Genomic DNA, 25,311 nt, shown 5'->3' on the forward strand with positions numbered 1-25,311 from the left:
TAGTCTTTTCATAAAACCTGTGGGAACTTAGCTGTGAGAAATTTACTGTAATGCAAGTTCTGGTTAAAATGAGTCAACTAGGTTAAAAGTTCTTGAGGGAGATGAGGAATGGCATATGCACATGCGTACAGAGCACAGATATGTGGAACTCATTGAAATAATCTTTTTCAGGATCTGCTTTGAAAATCCCTTCTGTTCAAGGAGACTTTTATTTCCCAGCTCTGTATTCTTAATGTATTTGGGTTTTGTTTTATACTCAAATCACAGCACAAATACTTTTTTTCAGGAGGTGAAAGTGTGTTTTAATGAAATATGCATCATCCCTATTAGTTAACTGAGCTGGGTTTTTTTTAATTAAAACAAAACACAGTCTCCCCCCAACTCCAACCCTTAAATCAACTTGCAAATGAAAACAATGGCATCACACTGTCCCTCCTAGTCCTCTGGTGCTGTGAGTTGAGCAGCAGTGGATTAGAGACGTATATGGATAATGAAAGGGGAAGTCTTTCCTAAAGTTCGTGCTCCCCCAGTAGTCATCACTGCTTCTGATCAACTTGCAGGCTGCATTTTCTTTCTCAGTGGCTCCTCCTTCCTCTCTGATTTCCTGTCCCTTCCCCTTATTACTCCATTATAGAACATCTTCTGGGTATTTTTGGTGCAGATTAGCTGAGGACACAGTTACCTGAAAACTTATTTTTGGGTTACTAACATCTTTTGAGGTGTGGTCTATCCAATATGTGGTTTAAATAAGCAAGCCTGCTATTATTCTACAGTTGCACAATTTCTTTTTTTCTGGCATCAGTATTAAATGCATCTTTGTAATAATTGGAATCCTTATAATATTCTAGATGTTGACGAATGTTCAGAGCAACCAGCTCTATGTGGCAGCAATGCAGTCTGCAATAACCAGCCAGGAACCTACCTCTGCGAGTGTGTTGAAGGATACCAGTTTGCAGCAGATGGGCAGACTTGTGTTGGTGAGTTTCACGTTTCTTAAAAGCACTGCCCACTGGCTTTCAGGCTGTGATTTCTCTCACAGAGACAGAAAACAGAGCTTCAAGGATCTGCGATGACTTTTAGCGTGAGTTGAATTTAGGAGTTCATGCTGGAGTTAGTGATTACAGTCCATTAGGTAACTGAAGAAGGTGCCTAAAGTACTTTGTTTTCATCTCATAAAAAGTCCCCATTCAGAATGTTTCCAAATAGAAAGTGGAAATGATTATTGAATGCTTCTGTCCTTTCTGTACCATTATTTAGCTGTAGACTTCACATGGAAGTAAAATTCAAATTTGTAAAAGAAGAAAAATTAAACTGAGCAGTTATTAATTTGTTGGTATTTCACAGCAGCTCACTTTCAAGATGAGGTAGGGCTTTTTCTGCATTTTCTGTAGTGCTGCGCTTTGGCTTTTTCAGGTTTTGGGTTTTGTTTCTTTCTTATATCTGATCCAGAATTAGATTTAACAGATTAGGTTTTAGTTACAGATTCATCCCTTGGACAAGGCAGTGCACAGGTCTAAACCACTGTGTCTTGGCTATTGCAGGCTTATTCTGAAGTGATAGTTAATCATGCTGAAAAGGAATTATAACTACAGATCATTTCATTGTTAAAATCTTTGAGATTTGGAGGAAATCTAGCTGGTTTGTTAATGGACCATTAAAACTTCAAATTCAGAAGTTGTCACTGAATTTGCTATTTTTATTTAATTTAAAAACTTTTTTTCTGGAGGAAGCCTGAGTTAATCTGTCCTTGCTGGACTAAGGTTGTCCTAACAAGGGATATTTTTTCCTGTTTGCTCTGTTTTTCACTAAAGTTGTAGAAATTCCATTTGGTAGCTGGCAGAATTGCAAGATGATGGTGTGGGATGTGTATTGAAAGTGAATTTTCCATAAAGAAAGAAAAACCATGAGCTTTACCCTCGAGAAAATTAAGCTGATGCTTTTGGGTGTCATTTATATTGCAAATATCAAAAGCTAAATAAAAAAATCTACAAAGGGCAGATAGAAGAGGGGTAATGACTCTACTGCTAGAGCTGCAACTGTCAGGACTGGATATAGATTAGATCTTTTTTTCGTTAGAATTTTTGTCTTTGTTTGCAACCTGACAGTAATTCTGTACTGACAAAACCTATACACACTCTTCCAGTATGGTTGGACCAGTTCCTGTTTCTTTTGGAAATAACTGGTAATAGCTGAGGATTATGTTTGCTTCTGTCATGACTGCTTTGTGGTGGAAGCTTAGTTACCCTTTGATCAGCTAATGCATTCAGGTCTTTCCTCATAGCCGAGACTGTTCTTCAGCTAAGACTGAGGAGCCTTCATCTTACAGCAGAAAGTTGCATTACTTCCCTTAAGTGTGTGACTGCGTGCTGTGTATTACATTCCATCACAAGCCCCATTTCTCTGCTCCAGTAAGAATTACCATTCACATCTGCTCACAGTGCACCCTAAGTCTCCCCTTTTGTTGCAGAACAGTTGGAAAAAGCAACAACTTCTACCAGGACACTGGAAGGGATAGGGTGAGATGTGGAAGAGAGGCTTTATGTTCTTTCCATTATGTCCACCACTGCCCTTTTGTCACTTGGATCTGAAAGGGAACATTCTCCCCTCCAGCCATGACCTCTCTGGCTTCACTCTACCACTTTCCCATGAAGGTGATGTGTTACACTTCTAACAAGTGCTAAGTAATTCCTTGCCCAGCTTGAAGGACTTCAGTTTGATCCCTTCATTCAATCAAAACCAAACTTGCATCCATAAGACTGAAGAGAGAGAAGATGAACTCTAGTTTCCCAACAGATTGAAAATAAATGTCATGGTAATCTTGTTCCCCTTTCCACAGGGGAGGGTTTTATAACCCACAGACAATCTGAACCCCAGAAGGGGCAACAGCTACCCTCTTTGTGCTTTTGCAGGTTGCTCTGGGATACCAGCTCTGACTCAGCTTTTCTGGAACTGCAGCTTTTTCATACCGGCTGTGTGACTCACTGGATGGCTTTAGAAGAGAGTTGTAAATAAATCCTGTTCTATTTGTAGGCTGAGGAATAGGAGGACCTGGGGACTCCCTTTGAGCTCCAACTCCAGATCTTAAGCATTTATAATGCAGTTCTGAATAGATTATTGTGTAATCTAAAACTTACTTCATCAAACAGAACAGATATAAATGATTCTAACAATGATGTCATCTCCTCCAGAGAAACAGAGAAAACAACTGTTTTCAGATCTGGCTCTGATGGCAGATTTTTGTTATTTCCCTGACGATACTGTGGTAGTTTCCATGTGTGTACTGTGATGAAAGGAGCATTGTAGAGTCTCGTCTTGGTCCCGTGTCAACTCATCCTAAGAACTGTGTAAAGAAAGCCTCAGTGGACGCTCTGCTGCAGCAGCTGGAAGTCTGTTCCTAGATGTACGCACTGCAAACTCATGTATTTCGGGGCCCAAAATTTTTGTAGTATTTTGCCTCTTCCTATTTTAAATACCATGGTTTCCTTTCCTCTTCTCTGACATACCAGGTAAGCATAGGCAGAGCTCCAGCAGCTACCTGAAATAATCTGTGTGTAAAGCAGTGCAATGCATTCAGAGTCACTGCTGTCAACCATGAGAAAATTATGAAAAGCTGCAGGACTGGTCCCAGCTTCCACTGTTGGTCAAAAATCTCTCCAATAGTTGACAAATGTGTTTATCTCCCATTGAGTGAGTCACAGCTCCTATCTGTTGCCAAGTGATGACAGCCCTGGGTCAGTGCTAGGTTAGTGTAGTGGGATATCTAATAATTCCCAGTGCAGTGAACTGGCCGCTTAGCTAACATGTGAGGTACCTCTGTGAGATGCCTTACATTTCTTCATTCAGGAGTCCTTTTTATAAACAAAACTGTCACGGATATTAGCCTGCCGCAGTGAGAGATGCTTTCTCCCCTGTTCTATAGTAACAAACATCTATGAGGTGCTGAGGACAATCAGTTTCTTGTAAAACATTAATAAGAAAATTTAACACCAGTGAAAGGGGAGATCTTGGCAAAAAAACCCCCAACCCCCAAAACAAACAACTCTGTTTCCTTGTTTCCATTCTCTTCTGTATGCTTTCACAGCTGTTCTTCTCTCCCTATAAACTTATTGTAAGCTTCAGACTTTATGGAGGAAAATTCAAATTTTCATCTCCTCTCTTGTACATCTAACCTGCAGCTGTTGAATATGTCGTAAACCACTGCCAGACAGGCACACACAATTGTGACATTCCTCAGCGCGCTCAGTGTGTGTACACCGGAGGGACCGCCTACATCTGCACATGCCTCCCTGGCTTCTCCGGAGATGGGCGTGCCTGTGAGGGTGGGTAGCACCATTTGTTGTGGGGTTTTTATACTCTTTATTGCACAACTTGGCTGGTCATTGCAATGTCCTATAGTTACTTGTGATTTAAAGTAGGAAATTTCATAGTTTAAGTCCCTCAGGCAAGCATTGCATTAAGCTTTTGTCCTTTCCTCCCCTCACTTTTGAATTCACTCTTCAATGTTTGAGCTACGGAACGTCCAAGATGAGGTAAATGCAGAAATTGCAGTAGTTGCAGTTAGTGGACCAGATCTTCATCTGCTGGAATTGTTTGCATTGTATTGATTTATATTACTAAGGTGGTGACACATGATGCTCAGACTATGTAAAAAAAGTTATATTCTGTCTCATGTCAATTGGAGTGCAGTGGGGGAGCAGCTTTACCTAACTACATGTTGGAAACATTGCTGGCCAAATCCTAGTTCTCTTGCTGTGTTAAGTCTTTTCCTTGAGAAACACGGGCATATATTTCTAAAATACTGTGCGAGTTAATAATGCTAGTTACCCATCAGAATAGCAGAGCACAGGGATTTGCTGAGAGACAGAACCTAAAATACATGCGTGCTTTTTTTTTTTCTCCTTTGCATTTCTGTATAGATGTTCTTCCAAAGGTCTGTAAGTCTAATCAGATATCCTAGAATAGGAGCCTGAAAGTAATACGGCAGGTTTGCACTTTAATTCATCACTCTGATGTGTCCATCAGGAGGAACAGTTATCTGAGATTGATCTTTTCTTTTACAGATGTAGATGAATGTCAACAGGGCCACTGTCATCCAGACGCTTTCTGCTACAACACTCCTGGGTCCTTCAGCTGCCAGTGTAAGGCAGGTTATCGTGGGGATGGTTTCCGGTGTGTGTTAGGAGGTAAAATTTTGTAGTTCTTGAAAGTTGGACTAGAAATATAATTTGGGAATTGAAGCATATATGTTAATTTGGTTCCTCTCTGGAACAAATTGTGTATTGTCTTATTGGGGTCTTTATTCTTTCTCAAGTCTTTCAAGTTTTGAACTTCACCATGCTTGTGTCAAAATCTGTATCTTGACTGCTATCACTTTTCCATTATGTCCTGTTTTATATTTTGTTTGTTCTGTCCTCAGCAGTTCTCAGCCCCAAGCTGATGCTATCTTTTGAAGTTGCCTTATGTAAAGGTTTGACCACAGATTGATTTGGTTTGCATACACAGTAGTCACTTATCATAAAACATCTGGAACTGTTTGCAATGTAAATGAAATGCAACAATTACAGGAGAAAAGTGAAGGATGAGACCAAAGTACCCACACTGTTGTCTGCAGTGGGATGTGGATGCCTACATGCCACATATAGCCAGCAAGAGTCCAGAAAGACTAACTCCAGTTTCTAACTAGCACTTAGTTGTTTCTGTATTTACCCAGCTTGTTCTCTTATTTAGCAGAAAGTTCTTTACCCTCCCCCACTTCTGTTCTTGCATTGTACTTTGGGCCTTGAAGTATAAAATTCCTGATCTTGAAGGTATGCTTAAAAAAAGAAAGTAAGGAACGCTGAAGCACAAAGTAGCGTTGTTACGGTTACTTTAATTCAAAAGCACGGCAAACCTATGGGACAGCACTCACGTTTTGCAGCAAGGTAAATGCTTTCATCCAGGAAATAAAGCCTAACTTCTGAGTATATTCAAACCCAGTTCTCCTGCTTCTAAGATTCTTACTGTTGGGCAAAGGACCCTGCACCTCTCAACAGACTGAAACTCAAATTGTGCAGCCAAGAGTAAGAAAGGCGTAGGGCCAAAGGGAAAGAAAGCAAGGAGCAGTGTGACTGAGGAGGAAGGCTCTCTATAATTCAGCTTCTGCACTGTGGTCTTAATGATGTCCAAAGTATATGATGATTCAAAATTGAGGGGCTTTTTTAATAGTGGATGTGCTGGCTTAAAAGTGCTTGTCTGCATGGCACAATATTACTACCTGATGCGTTGCTGAAACTTAATATTTTTCTTTTGCCACTATATTCCCTAATTCTGAATTTCTGACTTTTTGCACAACTGGATAGTCATGTCTTAAAACAAAAAGGCAAAGGATCATTTATAGGAAAGGCATAAAAAAATCACAAGGTTGTTTCTGGTTTTAGATCATAGTTACATGACTCTTCATCATGTGCTCAACAACACGTGTTAAGTCAAATCACCCAGTGCTTGTAGACTTTTCTATCATAGAAAAATTGTAGGAGATTTTGCAGTGTTTAGTTCTGAAGCTCTAGCTTTTGCCACTTTGTCAGTCTTTCAATATTATTTTTAACTAACTTTTCATGCATGAATGGCCATGTGTATTTTCATTTTAATGCCAGATGAATGAAGAACTACCTAGTGTTTCTGACCTGTGTCAAAATATTTAGCTAACCAACCAGCTGATAAAACCAGGATTATTCCTGCTAGAGGAGAAACTTGATGTGAATAAACTGAAGCAAAATCGAACCTTAAAGCTTCCAGTTCTTCAGGCAGAATTGTAGAGGCAGAAATATTGCTTTCATGTCTGGCATATCCACTTTGTAGCTGAAACAGATGGTTTGGTAGACTGATACTTGAATTCAACCAATTGACTTTATTACCAGGATCCAATTAATTTCTTCTGAGTATATGTGATAGCATACTTAAGTGGGGTTTATTTTGTTAAGAACAACACCTTTTCACATGCAGTGGTTAGTGTGTCTGCTAAACTGCTAAGCACAGTATAGTATTTTGTAGTAGCTTTATGTTATTTTTTGCTGCTTATCCTGTACGCTTTTTGACTTTCCATACTCAACACAGTTGTACCCTGAATGGGGATCTTTCCATGTCACAGCTTTAATGGTAGTAACAAAATATTTTGGAGAGTTTTGTTGTATCTACTGTTTTAGTGGGTGGAGATCTGTCAGGTTTTGTTAGTCTTCATATATGCCTTTCTGATTTTTTGGGTTTTTTTTAAATACTGTTTTGTACTATCAGTAGAAGATATGCTTTAGAAACACTTGTATCGATTGGCCCTGCTCGTGAAATGCTCAGAGCAGAAAAAAATCTGTGTAGATAAGAAGTCTCACTTTTGCTGAATCCTGACTGAAGTACAGAGTATCGTATTGCTCTGCTAGTCTGCAGCAATGGCAGTTTGCAACAAACTTAGCTACTCCTCCCTTCTTAGAGAGTTAATAGAACAATAGCTGTCTGTCATCTGTTGCTAAAGCTTTAGTACTTTTAAAATGGATATATCCAACAGTTAATCATTGCCAGGAGATAGAATCAAATTATACTTTCTGAAGCCTAGCAAAAAGCAGCTTAGTTTACTTTAGCACCCAATTTGTAAAGTAAGTTGCTTCAGAATGGAGATTCCAGATGAGGCTGTATTGTATTCAGCGGTAATTAGAGACCCTTTCTTCCCCTTTTCACCCACTAAGATTTTGATCTAATTAGCCTCAGTCAAGTCGCTGAAGTCTTTTCTGGCTGTTAATAGCATAGAAAGTTTCATTCATCTGAATACTCAGTTCTTTTTGCTGTACCCTTTTCCAATCCATGGGTGCAATTGCTTGCTTGTTTGGTGTCTTTATTATTATAAGAAACCTACTGTTGAATCTTACCACTGCTGAACGGCAGCTCTTGAAACAAGTAGACTAACAAGTAAAATGGATTTGAGTCACACACAAGGGAATGTCTGTAGGAGTGAACCAGCAGGTTAATGAAAGAGTTAATGATGCTGGAATGTCCCACTGCTCACAGCTATTAAGAAAGTCTGTACTTCATTATTTCCTCACGCTTCATTTTTCCATTTCAAAAAACCAGATGTCTGAGTGTTTCTACCCTTGCAGACCCCAGACACTGTTTACTAAACAGAAACAAATCTAGATTCTTGGAACTAGGGGTCTGACTTAAGAGCCATTCGCTGCTCCTCTGTATACAATCCGTTTCACATGAGAAATGCACTTACCAGGGCAACACTGTAAGTGAAGGATTACAAAGGAGAATGAAGGGACAAAGGGAAGTGTGTTATTTTTGTTTTGGTTTTTTTCCTCTTCTTTTTTTGGCAAGGTCTGAGAACAGCAATTAAAAATGTCAGTATAACTCCTTGTGATACGTGGGGAATAAAGTGATCCACATAGGAAATTGAAAAGTACTCTTTGATTACATACTGATTCTGGACACAGTTTTAAATCACTTCTGTCTTTAGCTTGTGAATGAAAACCTGTTTGGGTAGTTATATCAGATCTTTAAAAATTTTTGAATGCTGTCACAGAACTAATTGAATTTGGTTTAGTGTATCAGACTGTAATCCCCCCTGCAAAATGGAAGGGAAGAAGTCCCATACATCTCTGTTTCTCCTCCTATTTTCTCAGCCTCCATCTTTTTTTGGAAAAGTCCATAAATAATTTTCTGCAGTGCTGCTGCAAGAGCTTTCCTTTATGACCAAAAAAGACTTTGAAAGTTTGTATATGGCTTTTGGGGTTTTTTCCCCCTTTCTGTTTGTTTCTTTGCTTATGTGGGAAATGTGTACACATATGTTTTTCATCTGGCCCACTTTCCATATCCATGCTATTTCCATTTCATTTTTTCAAGTTCTGTGATATATTTCAGTGACTTTTAAATTCCAGATTGCTACTGGTAGTTTATGAAACAACTGAAAAAAAAAATGTTTAAAACATTAAATACAAATTTATTTTTCTGAGGAAGGGTATACATTTAGCTTGAGTTCAGGATGCACTGTTCTTTCTATGTATCTAGTCTGACTTGTGTGTACTGTGGTCCATGGAACATAACTTCTTCATTGGGCCTTTGATCTGTGTGCTGCACTACAGCTTCTCTCTTAGGAGCTCTCTTCTGCACACTGGTTCAGTTTTTCACTGTCCTTTTGAACTGTGGTTACCAGAGGTGGGCCCAGTATTCCTTGAATCATCTGCCCAGTCCCACATTGCTTCTCTATACCTGTGCAGTGTTCCCTGTGTATATGCTGAATATTTATTTGTACCCCCTCACAATCCCTGCAGCACTGAGCTGTGTGCTGGCAGCTTATCTGCTCGCAATTACCTGCTGATAGCTGTGATCTGATAGCTTTTTTTGGTTGTGGTTTCCAAGATGAGTCTGTCTTTAGAGGCTGGTCTACACAGTGTATTCCAAGAAGTGTAACTTTCCATTTGACTGTGTGAATCTACTTGTTGAGTTTAATAAGCTCAGTTTACCTAGTGATGAGTTTCTGTCCTTCTCTTGTTTTGTGGCCTATTTCTCTTCCACAAATGATGCAACCTATGGCTGTATATTTTCCTCTGGAATCCTAATGAAGGAACTAAATTTCTTAATAAGGAAATTTAAAACCAAGACAAAGGTAATATGGGAACTTATGAGAAATACCACTACTTCATGACATTTGTCCACTGACTCAGGTGATTTTTAAGTTTTTAATCATTTATCAAATTGAGGTAGCCCACAGTATGGTGCTTTATTTCAAAAATGATACTGCCCTGTGGGCATAAGTAGAGTGCCATAGGGAAATGCAAAGCTATTAGGTCAGTGTGTTACCTTCATCAGCCAAGCATCAACTACAACAAAAAGCAGTGAGAACAGATTTTTACTCAATTTTATAACAATCGCTAATCAGTAATATTTAAACATAGGTACTGAAAAATATTGAAACTTGGTCCTGCTGTTAATAAAAGGCTGTTGGCACCCCCACTTTCCTGCATCACTGAAGATTACACAGGTTTTGCTCTTACTGTTTGTTTCATGCCTGGCAGTATGAACTAACCGTAGTGTATGCCATTTTCCTCATCATTGACATGATCATTTGTCTTGGCTTTCAAATGTGGGTTTCAAGAATGGTAAGAACCTCTGAAAAGCAGACTGTTTGTCCCAACTAGCTGTCATCTGTATCTAAGATTATTGTGCCTTCATTGCTGCATGGGCTACAACACTGGACTGGGATTCAGCTCACTTTTCTTTAGGTGTCTCTGAACTGTAAGCATAGTCATCCTGCTCATGATTCGGAGATAAGGAGAGAAAAAATACAGTATGGATTCCAAGTGCCTGGTTTGGACTGTCATAACTAGTTTAGGGACTTGTTTTGGTTTATAAATTTTAATATTGGCTAAATTCATGTTAGTGAGTTGAAATGAGTTTAATGTTGAAAGACAGGTTAAAATGATTGAGTCGGCACAGATGAACGTGGTAACACTGGTTTTACTTCTTTTCAGAATGTTTCTTTAACATAGATGACTTATCGCACTTGATACTGTTAAAAAAGTTTGTCACAAATAGAAGAGACTTTCAGGAGCACAGAAGCAGTAAAATACATTGTTATTCCTGAAAGTGAGTGGCAATAGGGTATTCGACTTATTTTTATGCAACTGAAAAATCAGTGTTGATGGGATTTTTTAGAAAGAACAAATCTTATTCTCTGCCTTCTAGAAATCGAGTACTAATTTTGAAAATTAATTTGTTTGACTAGTCTCTTGACTTTAGTGGGGCTAATGGCATAAGTCAATGGCATCTCACAAGGCCATTTGTGAGATTAGTCTTGATCATTGCAATATAAGTACTCTTCAAAAATTCCATCAGTATTCCTGTATAAAATCTGCAGATATAAATGTGAACATTGTCTTGATATTAGAACAGACATTGGTATTTCAAGTTACCAATAATACTAATATATTTTATGTTTAACAGCTAGGTCCTATCTGGGAGTGTATATGCACTGCTTTGTATAATTCATATTTGCTAGCTCATTTTCATAAAATTGATCTAGTCAATTGATTTTAAAAATTGTAAGCTGTTGGATATTCTCTAGTTCTGGGAGTTTCAGGTGGGAAGGAAAAACGACCATCTTCTACACTTCTTTTTATATCCCACTGAGGAGGAGCTAATAGTGTCTTTCAAAGATGACATAAATGCAATGAAGATTTTGTTCTGCCATGAACAAAAGCAGGGTGGGTCAGTTTACCAATACTCTGTATTACCCCTGCTTTCTCTCGTGAGCAGTGCATATAATTAAAAAAAAAAAAAAAAAAAAGTATGGCAAAACTATCCGGTTGCTGGAATCAATATTTCTTTTGCCTGCATAATGCATTGAATACATGCAAACAAAATTTGAGATAGATAACGGAGGCTTTCCTTCAGGGTCTGGTTTTGTAGGTTGATTCAAGGCTCTCCACCACCCACATTAAAGCTGATGCCAAGTATTTCAGTTGTTTAAGAGTAAGCTGTTCTCCAGACATTTGTATTTCTGTAATTGTGTCCAGGTGCATGAAACTTGTCCAAAGCTTTTGCTTGCATAACTAGTTTAAATAATAATAAAAAACTACCCTTCTTTTTTGTATTTGTGTGATTTACACCACACTAGTCTGTGGGCGCATGGGATTAGCTTTTTGCTCAGCTGGGCTGGGTCTAGTCTGAGCCACACATAGCTAATGCTGTCTACCAGGCAATGTAAAAACAAGGAAGGAATAAATGGAAGTGTAATGTTCAAGCCTCTTCAGCATTCAGTTTGTGGTAAGTATTTCTAACTGTCTGTAGAAATCATTGACAGGAAAATGATACTCCCCCATAATTAGAGCTCTTTCTCTCACAATGCATAGAACCCTTAAGGGGTCTCAAGTGTAAGGTAAAACTAAGCCAGATTTCTTTGTCTAGAGAAGGAAGAAGATTATTTTTATTGTATTCTTTTAGTTTCATTATGTTGTTTGGCATCTAGAAGGATATATGGATCCAGATGACATTCCCTATTGCATGACAGATAATAGCATAAGAAGATGTATATTTTAGTCCAGACTGTTTTGTAAAATTGAAACCAAAAGAATCAAATCCCTAAATCTCCTGATAATCTGGAAAGTTAGTCTTTCCTCTGTAATCTCTACAGTAATACATATGCATGTGGTGTAGCCATTGTGCATCATATGTTTCTCTGCATACGTAGTAGTATTCCTGTTTTCTGTATAGCCTTATTTGTGCACTTTACCAGGGACTGGACAATCTGTCCCTGCAATTCCTTTCTTAGGTCTGAAAGTATCAAATGAGTGCTCAAACTTGATGACCAAATTCTAAAAACCTAATATACATCAAAGCAATGAGTTGTTTCATTTCCTAGGTTCTGTAGAGAAATCAGCATCTGCCTCATGTTGTGGTTTTCTCTTGTGGCTCTGAAGAGAAACTCGACTTTTAGCATTACAAAAAACCTTTATCCACTGTTTTTCCTGGCTAATTAGTCACATTTTAAGGCCCATGGATAATTGCCAAATGAGTAGACATCGGATTCGCAAGTCGGACAGAATGTTCTTGCTAATGTGCCTCATGGAGAAAGACAGTGTTTTCCAGCTTCTGTTTATGACCCTTCAATGTAGGAAGCTGCAGGGGGTCTGTTTGTTCTGTTTTAAACTAGACAGTGAAAGATAAAATGACGTAAGTTTAAGGCAATGTGTCACATTTACATAGGGCAGACTATTCCTGAAGGTGCGCTGAACGCATATGCCTTCAAGGTTTGTAACAGTGCCATGTTCCTCCAGCGGTAAGAATACTTGCATTATAAGTGGCTGGCATACATTAACTGTTAATGGAACATAGTTATTAGTTTAAACAGAAATATTCACTGATCTGTATGTTTTTTCACAGAATTGGAAAAGACCAAATGCCAGCGTGAACGAGAAGTAGCTCTTGGAAGTGGAGGCACTTTCTTCCCAAGGGAGATAAGAGTTGATCACTTCATTCCCCAGTGTGATGAGCATGGGAATTACCTACCCGCTCAGTGCCATTCTAGCAGTGGATATTGTTGGTGTGTGGATAGGGATGGAAATGAGATTGATGGCACCAGAAGCGGCCCAGGAGTTCGACCACCATGTAAGTGGCTGAAGCACTTGTTTCTTGTGGGTGTCTCTCTACCCAAGTGCACTGTCTACCAAATGTGGGGCTTAGTCATGCCCCTGAGATACAGCACTGACTTGGAACAATGCAGATCTTTGCTGTCCTGGTGATGATATGCCTTGTGCTGCAGCCCTTCGGTAACTCCAGCATACACTTTTCCTTCAGCCAGGGGATCTGGACAACTGTGGTGAGCCTCTGAATAAGAAGATGGTTTTCTAACTTCTTTCCTGCCTTGAAACTGTGAGGGGCCCTTATAGTTTCTGCCCTCTGGGAGCTGTGGCAAATTTGAATGTGTGGTAACTGACTTGCCTCAGGAAATGAAGGATGTTCCTTCCTACATCTTCCTCACTTCAGCTGCAAAATAAGATAGGCTTTTCTAAACATTTGAAGGAAAAAGCAATTACAGAGCTGAACATGAAAAGACCTATTATGTCAATTGCTCCTTCTCTGTCAGCCAAGGGGAAAAATTCAGAAGCTTTCTGCATCTGATTATAGTTATTAGTGTCTGCTTATAGGGCTGTTTCCTTCTAAGAAGTCTGACTGTAATTGTGTCTCTGCAAATAACAAGGAGCCTTGTTATGCTGTACACAAGCTAATTTTTTCCCCATCTGTTTCATTCTCTATTAACAAGGTCTGAGCACAGCTGCTCCTCCTGTTGTTATTGGGCCCTCTGTTCGACCAGATACAGTACCTCTGCCACCAGGAACGCACTTGCTCTTTGCCCAAAGTGGTAAAATTGAACATGTTCCACTAGATGGAAACAGTATGAAGAAAAATGGTGCAAAAGCACTCTTGCATATTCCAGTAAGTAACCTACTATACTAAGTCCATGTGTTTTAGAAGACTTGTGACAAAGATGAAAGTGAAGAGTGTTTGTCGATGTAATTTGATAACTTAAGTTCCAAACTCAATTTTTACTCTTAAGATTTCAGTATCCCATCACTTTGTCACTGAAAATTCCTGACCTGACTAGTCAAGAAGCCTAAAACTGAGCTACAGAAAAATGATTTGCCTTTGAAGAATAGCTCATAAGACAAAGATCTAGTATTTGTTATCTCACATGCCTCCAATAGCTCATCGTATAAACACTCCTACATTCACACTTCCATTGGCTTTCTGACTCTGCTATAAAAGTCTAGGAGACCTACAATAGCAATATGTGGAGAGGCTTTTTTTTCTCTCTGACTCCCTCAAAGTTTTTTCCTAAGTCTTAATCTCTTCCTGTTTTTCAGTCAGTTCTCTGTACTTCTTGGCTACAGATATATACAGATTTTTTTTTCTTCTTCTTTTTTGCTTCCTTCTCCATGTGCAGGCCCAATGGGTGGTAAATCTTTTTCCCACACTTCTTACTACTGTCTTGAGAATCTTTTTTCCTTGAAAATGAATCCCTGATGCTGAGAACCTATCTGTTCCATCACCTGTGACACATGCCAACTCTTCTCACTTCCAGTTTCATCACATTCATTTGTTTTGCCTGAAGCCTGGGATTTCAGTTTTCATTCCAGTGTTACTGTATTTATAATAGATAGCAATACCAGGTAGCTTGCTGGCCTCTTTTTTACATTACTGTGAATATTTAGTAGAGCAAATACTGACTAAATTACACAGATTCAGTTCAGTAAATAGTACCACAAACTGTGCTGTGATGTAAGGGCAAAATCAAGCTTTTGTCTCTTGTCTAAAGTGCTGCTGCAATAATGTAAAAATAAAGTAAAATACTGTGTGCAAAATGGGGTACTTAGGCTGATATAGAGACTGATCCTGAATCCTTGTCAGCTAGTCTCATTATTTACTTGATCTAGCTTAAATGAATTAATTAGAAGTATCTTCAGGAAAGAGCTTAAGAGATAAGATGCAACTCTTCCTTAAAACTCTCAATTAAAATGAAACTTTCAGTCTCTGCTAACAGTATTGTCTCTGTGTTGTCACAGTGTTTATTTGTGAAGTGACAGTATTTAGCAGCATAGAGGTGTTCAGATTGTTTTTTAACCTACAACATTAATGTACGCTGATGAATAAGTGCATCTGTTTTAATGCATGGTTTTGGACTATCTTTCTAAGAAGTTACAAGTTACAAAAGCAGCAAAGGTGATAGACCTGGGAATCCATGTGAAATTATTGTTTTACCCTGAAAGTCTCTTTCATTTGCCTGGAGGAATGTTTCAACTCCTAAACTCAAACTCCAGTCCTATCTTCTTCTGCCTGGAAAATTGCATATATATGTTCCTTGTCCCTAAGCATATTCTTTCCAGCAGAATGATTTATGGAGTATTTGTTTAAGCTGTTTTTTATTTTAAAAACTTTGCTAGAACTTTTTTGAGTCAAATGATGCTATGTAGGTAGCACTGCTGAAATGCAGCTGTAATGCATGTGTTGATGAATATACAGAACACAAGTCAGATTTTATAGAAGTCATTATTCCTCCTTGAAGGGAAAGAATGAGAGAAAAAAGCACATGAGGAATAACACAGTAAAATAACAACATGAACTTTCTTTAAATGGATATGCAGGTGAAGTTGTAGAAGTGAGACCAACTGTTCAGTACTAATATCTACAATGCTTCTTTGAAATAAGATAATTGAAAATGGTGTCTGCTAGTTAAAAGGGACTTATAATTGAAAGTATTTTTCTAAGCTATTCTACAATGACTGTCACCCAGTCGTTTTCTCTGCCTGTCCTCCTCATCTCCCACCTTTCCTCAAGAATTTTGTTTTTTCAGGCTTGAGACTTAGATCCATAAGCTAGTGCTGCTGGCAAATAAATGTTGTTTAGCATAAGCTGATGTAACTTTCTTGTTGACCAACAGGATAAAGTTGTTATTGGAGTTGCTTACGATTGCACGGACAAGATGGTTTACTGGACAGACATCAGTGGCCCTTCGATCAGCAGGGCTAGCCTGCAGGGTGGGGAGCCAACAACCATCATCAAAACAGGTAACAGCACAAAATTCTTCCTCTTGCTACTCCCTAGGAATGGCATTAGACACTTGAATTTAGTAATACGTACTTCCCAGGTGTTGCCTTAGCTGTAGCATTACAAGCCGGTGTTATTTGGATAAACAATAACCAAAAAGTCTGGATAACGTAAAATGAAAAAAGATCCGTTCCCTATGCGATAGCCCTTCACAGCCTTTCCACTGCTAAGTTAGGCGAGAAGTCGGTTCTCTTTAAATAAACTACGTTTAAGGCCAGAAGTGGGAGCAGCATGTCAGTGAGATGTTTCTGCCCTTATTTGCAGTTGCAGGATACTGTCTCTGTCTAACCATTGAGTGTCTTGTGAACATCACTGGGGACGTTTTAATTGAAGGTTGAGGGATTTGAAAGATGAATCAAGCTGCTGTGGTGGTTTTAAAGCATATCTCAAGGCACTAATGGGTGCAGGGTTCAGAGCCTCATAGTCTGGGCTTTGGACAGTGTCTCAGCTCCTCAGAGGAATGTTTAGAGGATTTCTGTACCAAATTACAGTCCTAGGCTGTGCTTATATTATTGCTGTGTTTAACAAAGCAAAAAACCCCCTCCTTTGGATGCTTTGTCACTTTTGGGGAGGAATCTTGAGGTAGGCTTGAGGCCTTTACTGCGCTCTACCTGTGGTGGCATCCTCAGGGCTGCCACTATAGGGGGGCAGCACAGCTAGTACTCTCAGGGCAAATCCCCCAGGTCATGACATCCCGGATTTTTAAAGCACACTCAAGACCTCACTTCCCTGTGTTGAGGACTGGCTGTGCTATGTTGGGCCCAGCCTGGCAGCCTTTGTGTAGCCCACCTCTTTTATGGTCACATCTTGTCAACCATACTGATCAGAAAGGGTGGCCCAGCATCCTTCCTGAAAAGGTCCCGTGTCCCTGGCTGTGAGGAATGGAACACATAGGCAGGCTAAGCTCAGACTACCATAGATAAACATTATTCATGCTTACAATGATGCAATGGCTACAAGACGTAAATATGTGAAGAAGAAAGGTTATCATTAAAACCTAGGTCATGTGCTGGAGTAGATCCATCGTTGTTCAATGTATTTATGATCTCAAAAGGGCATGATGGATTGTCAGTTTGCTCTTGAATGAGTATTGAACACAATCAAAACTAAAGCTGACTAAAGAGTTTCATTTATACGTTCACATGGAATATCATCTGTGGGTGTCACTCTTTGATTTTTGTTCTGGCAAGCAAGGTAGGTGCTGGCTAGCTGAGATTTGGTTATGTGTAGTCCTTTTCTCTCCTGTTCTCTGCCTGTCAGCTGCCTGCTCTGCTGAGAAAGGACTGGTGAGCAAGGAGGTTGAAGAGGAGAACCCCTGCTCTCTGTTCCTGGGCTTGGGGATCAAACAGCTGAAAGGTGGTTAGAAACTCTTTCAGCTGTGACTTTCCGTGCCTCCCACTCAAGTTGTAAAATAAAACTGAGTAAAGCCACCTTCTTTGGTTTTTGCCCTTGGAGTTGCTCAAGGATTCGAGAAATGGCCTAGAGGGTATTGTGGGGTTAGTGCTTTTACAGTTTATGTCCTGTTCTTATACTCTTTCCCCCAAGACTCTGCTGCTCACTGCAGTCCATGTTCACTTTCATTAGAAGGGTAAGTGTAAGCCCATGCATCTTAAATATGAAAACCTTTTCTAAATGGAAAGGGTTAAGGGGAAGGACAGGTTTGGAGAACGAAGTGAATGGGCAGGGCATAAAAAAACCCCAACAAAAATAGCTGGAGGCACTTTTTGAATACTGGTGTCCTCAGGATCCTAGAACACCTGTGAAGTCAAAATACCGGAGGAAGTCACCCTTGCTTTGGATCCTTTTCAGCTATTGTCACAAAAATTTAGGAAATTATTTTAGCAAAATGATCAACCAGTTTTAAAACTCTACAATAAATTTGCTTTAGTTTTCTCTGGATGTGTTGACTATCTCTACCTGGAGTTTGTGCTTCAGAATAGCCAGTTTGCTGGGACTCCATTCAGGCTCTTAGGGGCAGCAGAGAGAGGGGGGTGGCTTGGGTCCTACCATTGTCCTGGGAAGGGAAAAGGGAGAGCTTAAGGCCATTGCTAACCATTCCAGCAATTATGGAGCTTCATATTTCTGTACAACTTGATGGCTGAGATATTTGTAAGACTTCTTTTTCATCCCAACATATTTAATCTGAAAGGGACTCTTAACATGTAGTGCAAGCATGTGCCTGTACAAGTACAAATTCTGTGGGGAAAGGGTTTCCGATTTCCACTATTAAAGTATTTTCTCAGATTCTGCACTTTTTAAAATGAGGGAAATTACTATTGCTAAAAATTTTATATGGATATGAATTAGTCTGTCTAATGAGAGTGTGTGCGTACACATTAAAAATCTTGCAGTGTATAAAATATTTTAAAAATATTTGTGAAGGCTTTCAACTAAATTTGATTATTTTAGGTAATTCAAGATGCTTCAATGCCACGTGGAAACCTCATGGTTTTCATCTGCTACAAAAAACATTGTATGTGTAAGACATCTCATGATTTCTGTTGTACTGTTGTTTGCATAGGAAGTGAATGCCATTCCTGAAAAGATGTTGAGCAAAGTTGCACTTTACTCTCTGTATGTTAATGGGCTCTTCAATAAGGAGTCAGAACAAAATAAGGTTGAATATTCAGTATTTGAATGGATGTCTTCTATGCTAGCCAAAACTGAAACTTTAAAGTTTCAGGAAATAGGAAAATGCCTCCCTCTCAGAAGACTCATGAGAATTCTTTGTTTTGTTTTGATCTTTGCCTTTTTCCTCCTGTGAGCTGCAGCTGCTTTCTTCAGTTCACATGTATTTTTGTGGAATGCACTAGTTTTTTGTTTGTTAAAGCTCTTGTGATCCAAGTTGCATTGCTTTGCAGAAACATGTTTTATTGTGGAGCCCCATCCAGTTCTTGTCTATCCCTGCAGCTGTATAGCCTGTGGAGCCTTACTGAGCTCTGCAGCTGTGGAGGCAGGTTGGGAAGGAGAGCTTTCCTCTTTGTTGTAGGTGCTTAAGTTGTATCAGCCATACATGTCTGTACAAGCCTGTCCCCAGGGACAGAGCCTGTGACTGTGTCAGGCCTGATGACAATATAGCAGGAACACATTTGTGCCTCTGGAAAGACTGGTGATACATGAAGCCTATATATTCCCTTACCCCTCCATGGGGGATAGTTTTTTCTGGTTCATTGTCAACCAAACAGGAAAGACATTTACTTTAGACTTCTTTAAATCTTCTAGTATATAGCTGAAGCAAGGAATCTAGTCAGGGAACAGGGGCTCCTGGGAATCAGTGGCAGCAGATCTTTTGCCTGCTGCCCTCTTCTGTTTCCTAAAAGAGGCCGGGAGCTCCTCCACCACCATTTAGTCAGTGATCTTCTGATCCCAGAGACTGGGGATTGTCACCACCATCACCTCAAAACGAGGCCACTCTCAGCAGCCTCTGCCATTCGCAAGAAAAGAAGTAGGAACATTTGAGGGTCTGAAGTATATGTGAGGTGGTTTCTTGCAGATAACAGGTTTAGCTCCACAGAGGCGCTTGGAGAAATACAAGTAGTAATGTGAAGTCAGTGTAACTAAGCTAAAGTATGCCCAAGTGCCCTTGGGAGGAGTAAAGAGATAACTAATTCCCATTTACTTTCTTGCCCCCCGCCCCGTGTATGAGCTGTGAGTTAGAAGCAGTGAGATACATCTTATTCGTTCTTTTCCGCCTCTTCAGCAATGAATATACATCCAAAATGTTATGTGTCCAGGTTAAGTGTGGTAAGTGTAATCCACCTGTGTGAGAGAGCAGAGGCTGTTTAGGCTATTGTACAACTATTATTCATAGCAAAGTTATAGTAGCAAATTTTAGACAGCTCTACCCAGTGTTCTGGACCAAATGCCTTTTCTCCAGAAAGGTTGTTTGTGTCACATACTGTTGGTTTAATGACTATCAGTAAATAAACTTGAGAATTAATAGAAGGCTAATGGGCCACATTCTGTTGTTCTTGCATATTTACATGATGTGTGGCATTGGAAAGGTGGTGGTTGTTTTTTTTTTAACAGCTGGCTGGTATGAAGGGTCACTTCACCTCTTTTGGGGAGTGACCATGTACAATTCTTTCTTTTTCTTTCGGAACTGAAATTGGACTAAAATTGATTTGGCTTCGTTACATCCCACACAGCCTGCCTGCTCTTTTTCAATGGATTTATGAACCTTGAAAAGTATGGAGCAGTTTTTCATAGTGGCTGAATTAAACCTTGGAGTGCTATACATTTATTCTTCATCCTTCATCAGAGTTAGAAATTATAAATGCTAAAGCAGTAAGGTCATTATCTGCTATTTCCTGTTGCTTTTGGAACAGCTAACTGTCCAAGAAAAACTGTGCACATACAGTACTAAAACATGTTCCAAAAAGGATTGCTCTGCAAAAACAAAGAACTGGATCTAAATTCCATCCGTTTGCTGATATCATTATCTCTAGTGCTTTGGAGCTTGATTATCTTTAAGTATTGCATTGGCTAAACGTAGCATAAATCCAGTTTTCAGAGGGGTGTCACATATGCCAGTACCAAAGAAGGGGAAATATTAAGGATTATAAAATCCATTCTAGATCTTGGCCTGCTAAGGAGAATAGAATAAGATTCTGATAATCTCTACTGTTTATTTCTCTGCAATCAACTCTTTTTCTGTGTCCACCCCTCAAGGAAAGCTTACATGCACGATGAGTTGGTTCCTCATAGACTTTGTTATTCTATGTATTTATGAAAGTTCTGTTTGTTTAAACTTCATAAGGCAAAATGCGTATTCCTCTTCCAACTGACATGAAGTAGCTTTTGTTGGACCACAGCCAGAAAACTGAAGAAAACTTATCTCAGTTAAGAGTTATGCTTATGAGGCTGACATTGTGTATTGGGAATAAATATAATGCCTAGGCATGTTTTTCTCTGTTCTGCTGCAGACTTGGGAAGCCCTGAAGGGATAGCTGTAGATCATCTAGGTCGCAACATCTTCTGGACTGACTCTCAACTGGATAGAATAGAAGTGGCTAGGCTGGATGGGCGCCAGCGTCGCATCCTTTTTGACACTGGCCTGGTGAACCCCAGAGCCATTGTTGCGGATCCTATGAGAGGGTATGGATATGTTGTCAAGAGATATGTACAAAGTTTGATCTTATTTATTTACGTATTTAACATGAGCATATACTCTGAGTCCATGTTTTTAGGCTGTCTGTAGACAATAATAGGACTATCTTTTCCTAAAACGACTAACAAACAGAAATGGAACAATCTACTTGTGTCCTGTGTCTGAGTGGTACACTGGAAATAAAACTTCTAAAATGCCTGCTAGGTAATACTGTGATATCTTGTTGAGAGGTTTGTCAAATACTTGTTTGTACCTTGCTTTCAGTACATTGTTAGCAGGATGACAAGCATTGCTCTTACCTAAAAAAACATTTTTTTTTTTGCGAGATTATGGGTCTAAAATACTAGATTAAGCAATCTTATATTTTCATTTCCATTATGACAGCCCTTCTTCCTGTACAGTGTTCCTTCTTTGAAAATTCCCATGGTGTCTCTTCATCATTTTCACTTCTGTCATTCAGTTGCCTGAGAAGGTCCTGTTAGGCTTCTATTTGAAGATGCAGATAACTACATGCTTTAAAAATTGAGCCTGTAAGCTGCAATCACAGAAATAGCCTAGCAGAGTGTCAGTAGGAAAGTGTAAATGTTTTTGTTACGGTTCCAGCCTGCAAAAATGGAAGTATCGACATTCTTTTATGTAGTCTTTGATCTGTTTACATTTTTTCTCTCTGAATATTGGAAGAAATATAGGGAAAATTAAGACTACTGCAGAGTCCATGGTAGTACTGCATGTCTGTTCATTAATGTCTGAACTTCCCTGCTATTGTCCTGGCACAACTCTCTGTAGCGTGGCCACTGCTGAGAAGAGACATTTCAGTCAAAATACTCAGAAGCATAGAAGCAAAGAGGCTTTCTTTTCAGTCTTGAATTGCTGGGAAGCTCTGCTAAATGATTGCTTAGTTGATATAATAGGCATTTGGAATGCTCTTAGGTGAGAAGTCATTTATGAACAAAACTACTATATTGCTCAGGGAGAGTTATTTAGAAGACACATCCTCATTCCAGATGTTTGCAAACAAGGTTTGTAGTGAGAAAAGAATGCATGTGATCCATGAAAATTTGAGTGATACAAAATTAAATGAAAAAGTAATGGTATTGACTTCTCTAATTCCTTTAACATAAAATAAGCTTCTACATAATCGTCACATAATAGTAGGTTGAAAACATCTGTGGATGTACATCAAGTGACAGCATAATAAGGAAAAACGAATGCACTTCGTGGTGTCAGAGAAAGGGAGAGGTACAAGTGTCATCAGACTGAGGAGAGACCTCTGTTCCATGCAGAACCCCACTGACAGAGTAGGCCTCTGGGTTCAGGTCAGGCAGCATGGACTTCTGTCTCCTAGTAGATTTGTGTGTGTGTGTGTTAAGGAGTAAACAACACAGGTGCTTGTGTTGAGGGGCTATGTAAATTCTCAGCCACAGAAAGTGCATCCAAGGAAAAAAAAACACCACTAACATGGCCACTAATAATAAAGCATCAGTGAATTTATGACCTTCTCTGGGGTTCTCCCTTGACCATAAACTACTCTGATTCCATTGTATCTTGCTTACTTGTTGCACTGAAAAGAAAAATGTGGTTTTGAATGAATGCCAAAAAATGTATGCCAAATGCTCCTGCTGCTTAGCCTGAGCAGACATGATGGGCAGTGAGGAGGAGAACTGTGGATGTACATCATGAATGGTCCTCAGAACTGTTGAAATAGAGGTCTTTTTACCTGGTATCTTGCACATAACCTAAACAATGCAGAGAAAGCATTTCTTCTTATGTGTGTGCTTGCTGTTTTTGTTTTTAATGGAAGTATAACATTTGCTACATCTTTACTATACTTTTGTTACTTCTATATCAAAGTGCAATGTGGTCCTTCTTATTTATTTAAATGATTTAAGGTGTGTGCATGTTACTTTTGTGTCCTTAGCCTTTTCCTTAATTACAACAATCTTTTGAGATCAGTCACTGTCTTAATTCTTGCCTTTTTCTTCCTCTTAAGAAACTTGTACTGGACTGACTGGAACAGAGAAGCTCCTAAAATTGAAACCTCATACATGGATGGCACAAACAGAAGAATTCTTGTTAAAGATGATCTTGGGTTACCAAATGGGCTGACATTTGATCCTTATTCCTCAATGCTGTGCTGGGTAGATGCAGGTAAAGAGGTGCTAAAATCTTTCTTCATAGCAGTAGTAGAATAAGTATGTCCAATCCTGAAATTATGCACAGCCAATTAATATTTATAGCTTTTGGGGCTGCATCTTAGACTTTATGCCTTTCTTTTTGGCTTTAATAATCTCTCCATTTATTCGTTGTTACTACCACTGTAGCATTCACATGAGACTGTGTGCAAGTGGAAAGTTTTCAATTCTGATCACAAAACTTTCTAGGAGTGCAACAGGTTTATATCTGTGTGTCTGGTATGTGGCTATCTCTTTAGGCAGTGCTTAGGCCTTTGTAGAAGAAGTTGTGAGTTTAAGACTGGGGAAAAACACTGATTCATCTAATCTGGCCCTATAGAATGTCATCCTGGCACTATTGTTCCAAGACCTGTAACCTTAGGCAAAGTCTGGCTTATATTTGACTGAAGCACATCTTGAAAAAGCAATTCACACTAGATTTAAAGATCAAGAGATGAAGGTTCTGCCACCGACCCATTGTTGGTTTTGTGCCAGTGTCTTACCAATAAAAAAAGTGGGCTTTTAATTCTCATTTGAACTCCGCCCCCCCTACCCCCCCTCTTTCATCTTTCTCCCTGTAGACTGTGCCAGAGATCTCCTCCTGTGGAGGTGCTTTTACACTTCAAGTCACCTTTCAAATTTTTTATAAACTAAAAACATCGAGCTCTCTTTTTCACTGTAAGACACTTTCTCCAACCTTCAAACAGATTTCCTTGTGCTATCTTTCTTTTCTTTTTCTCTCTTCCTCTCTTGTTCTCGCATTTGTCTCTTTTCCTTTTTCCCTAATTTTGAAACTCACTACTTAAGAGAAACCTACAGGTGTTTATATTCATTAGCAGTGTTCCCAATGTGTGTAGTAGCTTTACAGCTAGATCTTTTTACAGCCTGTTTGCATCTACAAGTTGGATGATCTTCCTGCAGTCTTGCCTTCATGGCCCAACCCAGCAAGCATTTTCGGGCCATGCTCACCAAACTAACTTTGCAAAACTGCCTTCCAGAGGAGGTGGAACTGGTTAGTGGTTGAAGTATCCCTCCAGAATGGAGGAGACCTTCTGTGAGCTTCCACACCAGCCTGAGGATGCTGCTAGCTGTAGCAGGAATCTCAGCTTGTGAGCAATGGCCGTGGCTGCACTAGACATCTATGTTCCTTTAAGTTAGGTGGTATGGGGATTAGCATTAACACGAACGTACTTTTCCATCCAATCTTTGGCACACACAGAGATGTGGCATGGGGAGGGCTTTGGCTAAGCAGCACACTGAAAGACTTCCAGGAAGTTTTACTCTGTTCATGCTTGCATGCTTACGCTTGTCCTTCATCCCTCATGAGAGGTCTCTTGCTCTGGTTCAAAGACTTAATTGTTTCACTACACCCAGGTACCAAGAGGGTGGAATGCATGAACCCTAATCAGCTTGGTCGACGAAAGATTGTTGAAGGAATTCAGTATCCTTTTAGTGTTACAAGCTATGGGAAGAATTTATACTACACAGACTGGAGAAGGTATGTTATCTGCTAAAGAAATTATGGAGTGCTTTAATCTGTTCTTCTCCCTGGTAGAAACTGAAGTATATTCTGGATTTCTCATGTCTGACCTCTCACACATTCCTGTTTTTTTTTGCTTTCCTGGCCATAGCTGACGCAGGGTGGAGTGGATCTGTAGAGTTGACCTATTGATGTTGCCAGTTAACTGAGTTTTCATTTTCAACATAGCGATTTGTCCTCTAAGAAAATGCTTTTAACACTGAACATTTTTGGGAAAGGAGTGGGAGCTAACATGTTTCCCTTATGGCTGTACTTGCTGTATTGTAGAGGGCAGAAATTAGTCACTCCTGGCTTTCTATGCCCTATATTATCTGAATGTTCAACCAGAAATAAGAAAAAAACATTTTTACTGTCCTGATGACAGT

The 25,311-nt window shown here is 39.4% G+C and overlaps 1 protein-coding gene across 1 annotated transcript in view; it reads left to right on the forward strand.

Moving 5' to 3' along the window:
- The window catches only part of NID1 (nidogen 1), a 47,503-nt gene that overhangs the window by 17,903 nt on the left and 4,289 nt on the right, over positions 1 to 25,311 (forward strand). Inside the window, exons 10-18 of the mRNA XM_050893473.1 lie at positions 849 to 977; positions 4,176 to 4,319; positions 5,061 to 5,183; positions 12,904 to 13,128; positions 13,784 to 13,956; positions 15,959 to 16,085; positions 21,051 to 21,222; positions 23,226 to 23,383; positions 24,781 to 24,904. Of these exons, the coding sequence (XP_050749430.1) occupies positions 849 to 977; positions 4,176 to 4,319; positions 5,061 to 5,183; positions 12,904 to 13,128; positions 13,784 to 13,956; positions 15,959 to 16,085; positions 21,051 to 21,222; positions 23,226 to 23,383; positions 24,781 to 24,904 (1,375 nt within the window). The remainder of the gene's footprint in view (positions 1 to 848; positions 978 to 4,175; positions 4,320 to 5,060; positions 5,184 to 12,903; positions 13,129 to 13,783; positions 13,957 to 15,958; positions 16,086 to 21,050; positions 21,223 to 23,225; positions 23,384 to 24,780; positions 24,905 to 25,311) is intronic.

This window comes from Gymnogyps californianus, chromosome 3, assembly GCF_018139145.2.
Source record: "Gymnogyps californianus isolate 813 chromosome 3, ASM1813914v2, whole genome shotgun sequence".
Lineage (NCBI taxonomy): Eukaryota > Metazoa > Chordata > Aves > Accipitriformes > Cathartidae > Gymnogyps > Gymnogyps californianus.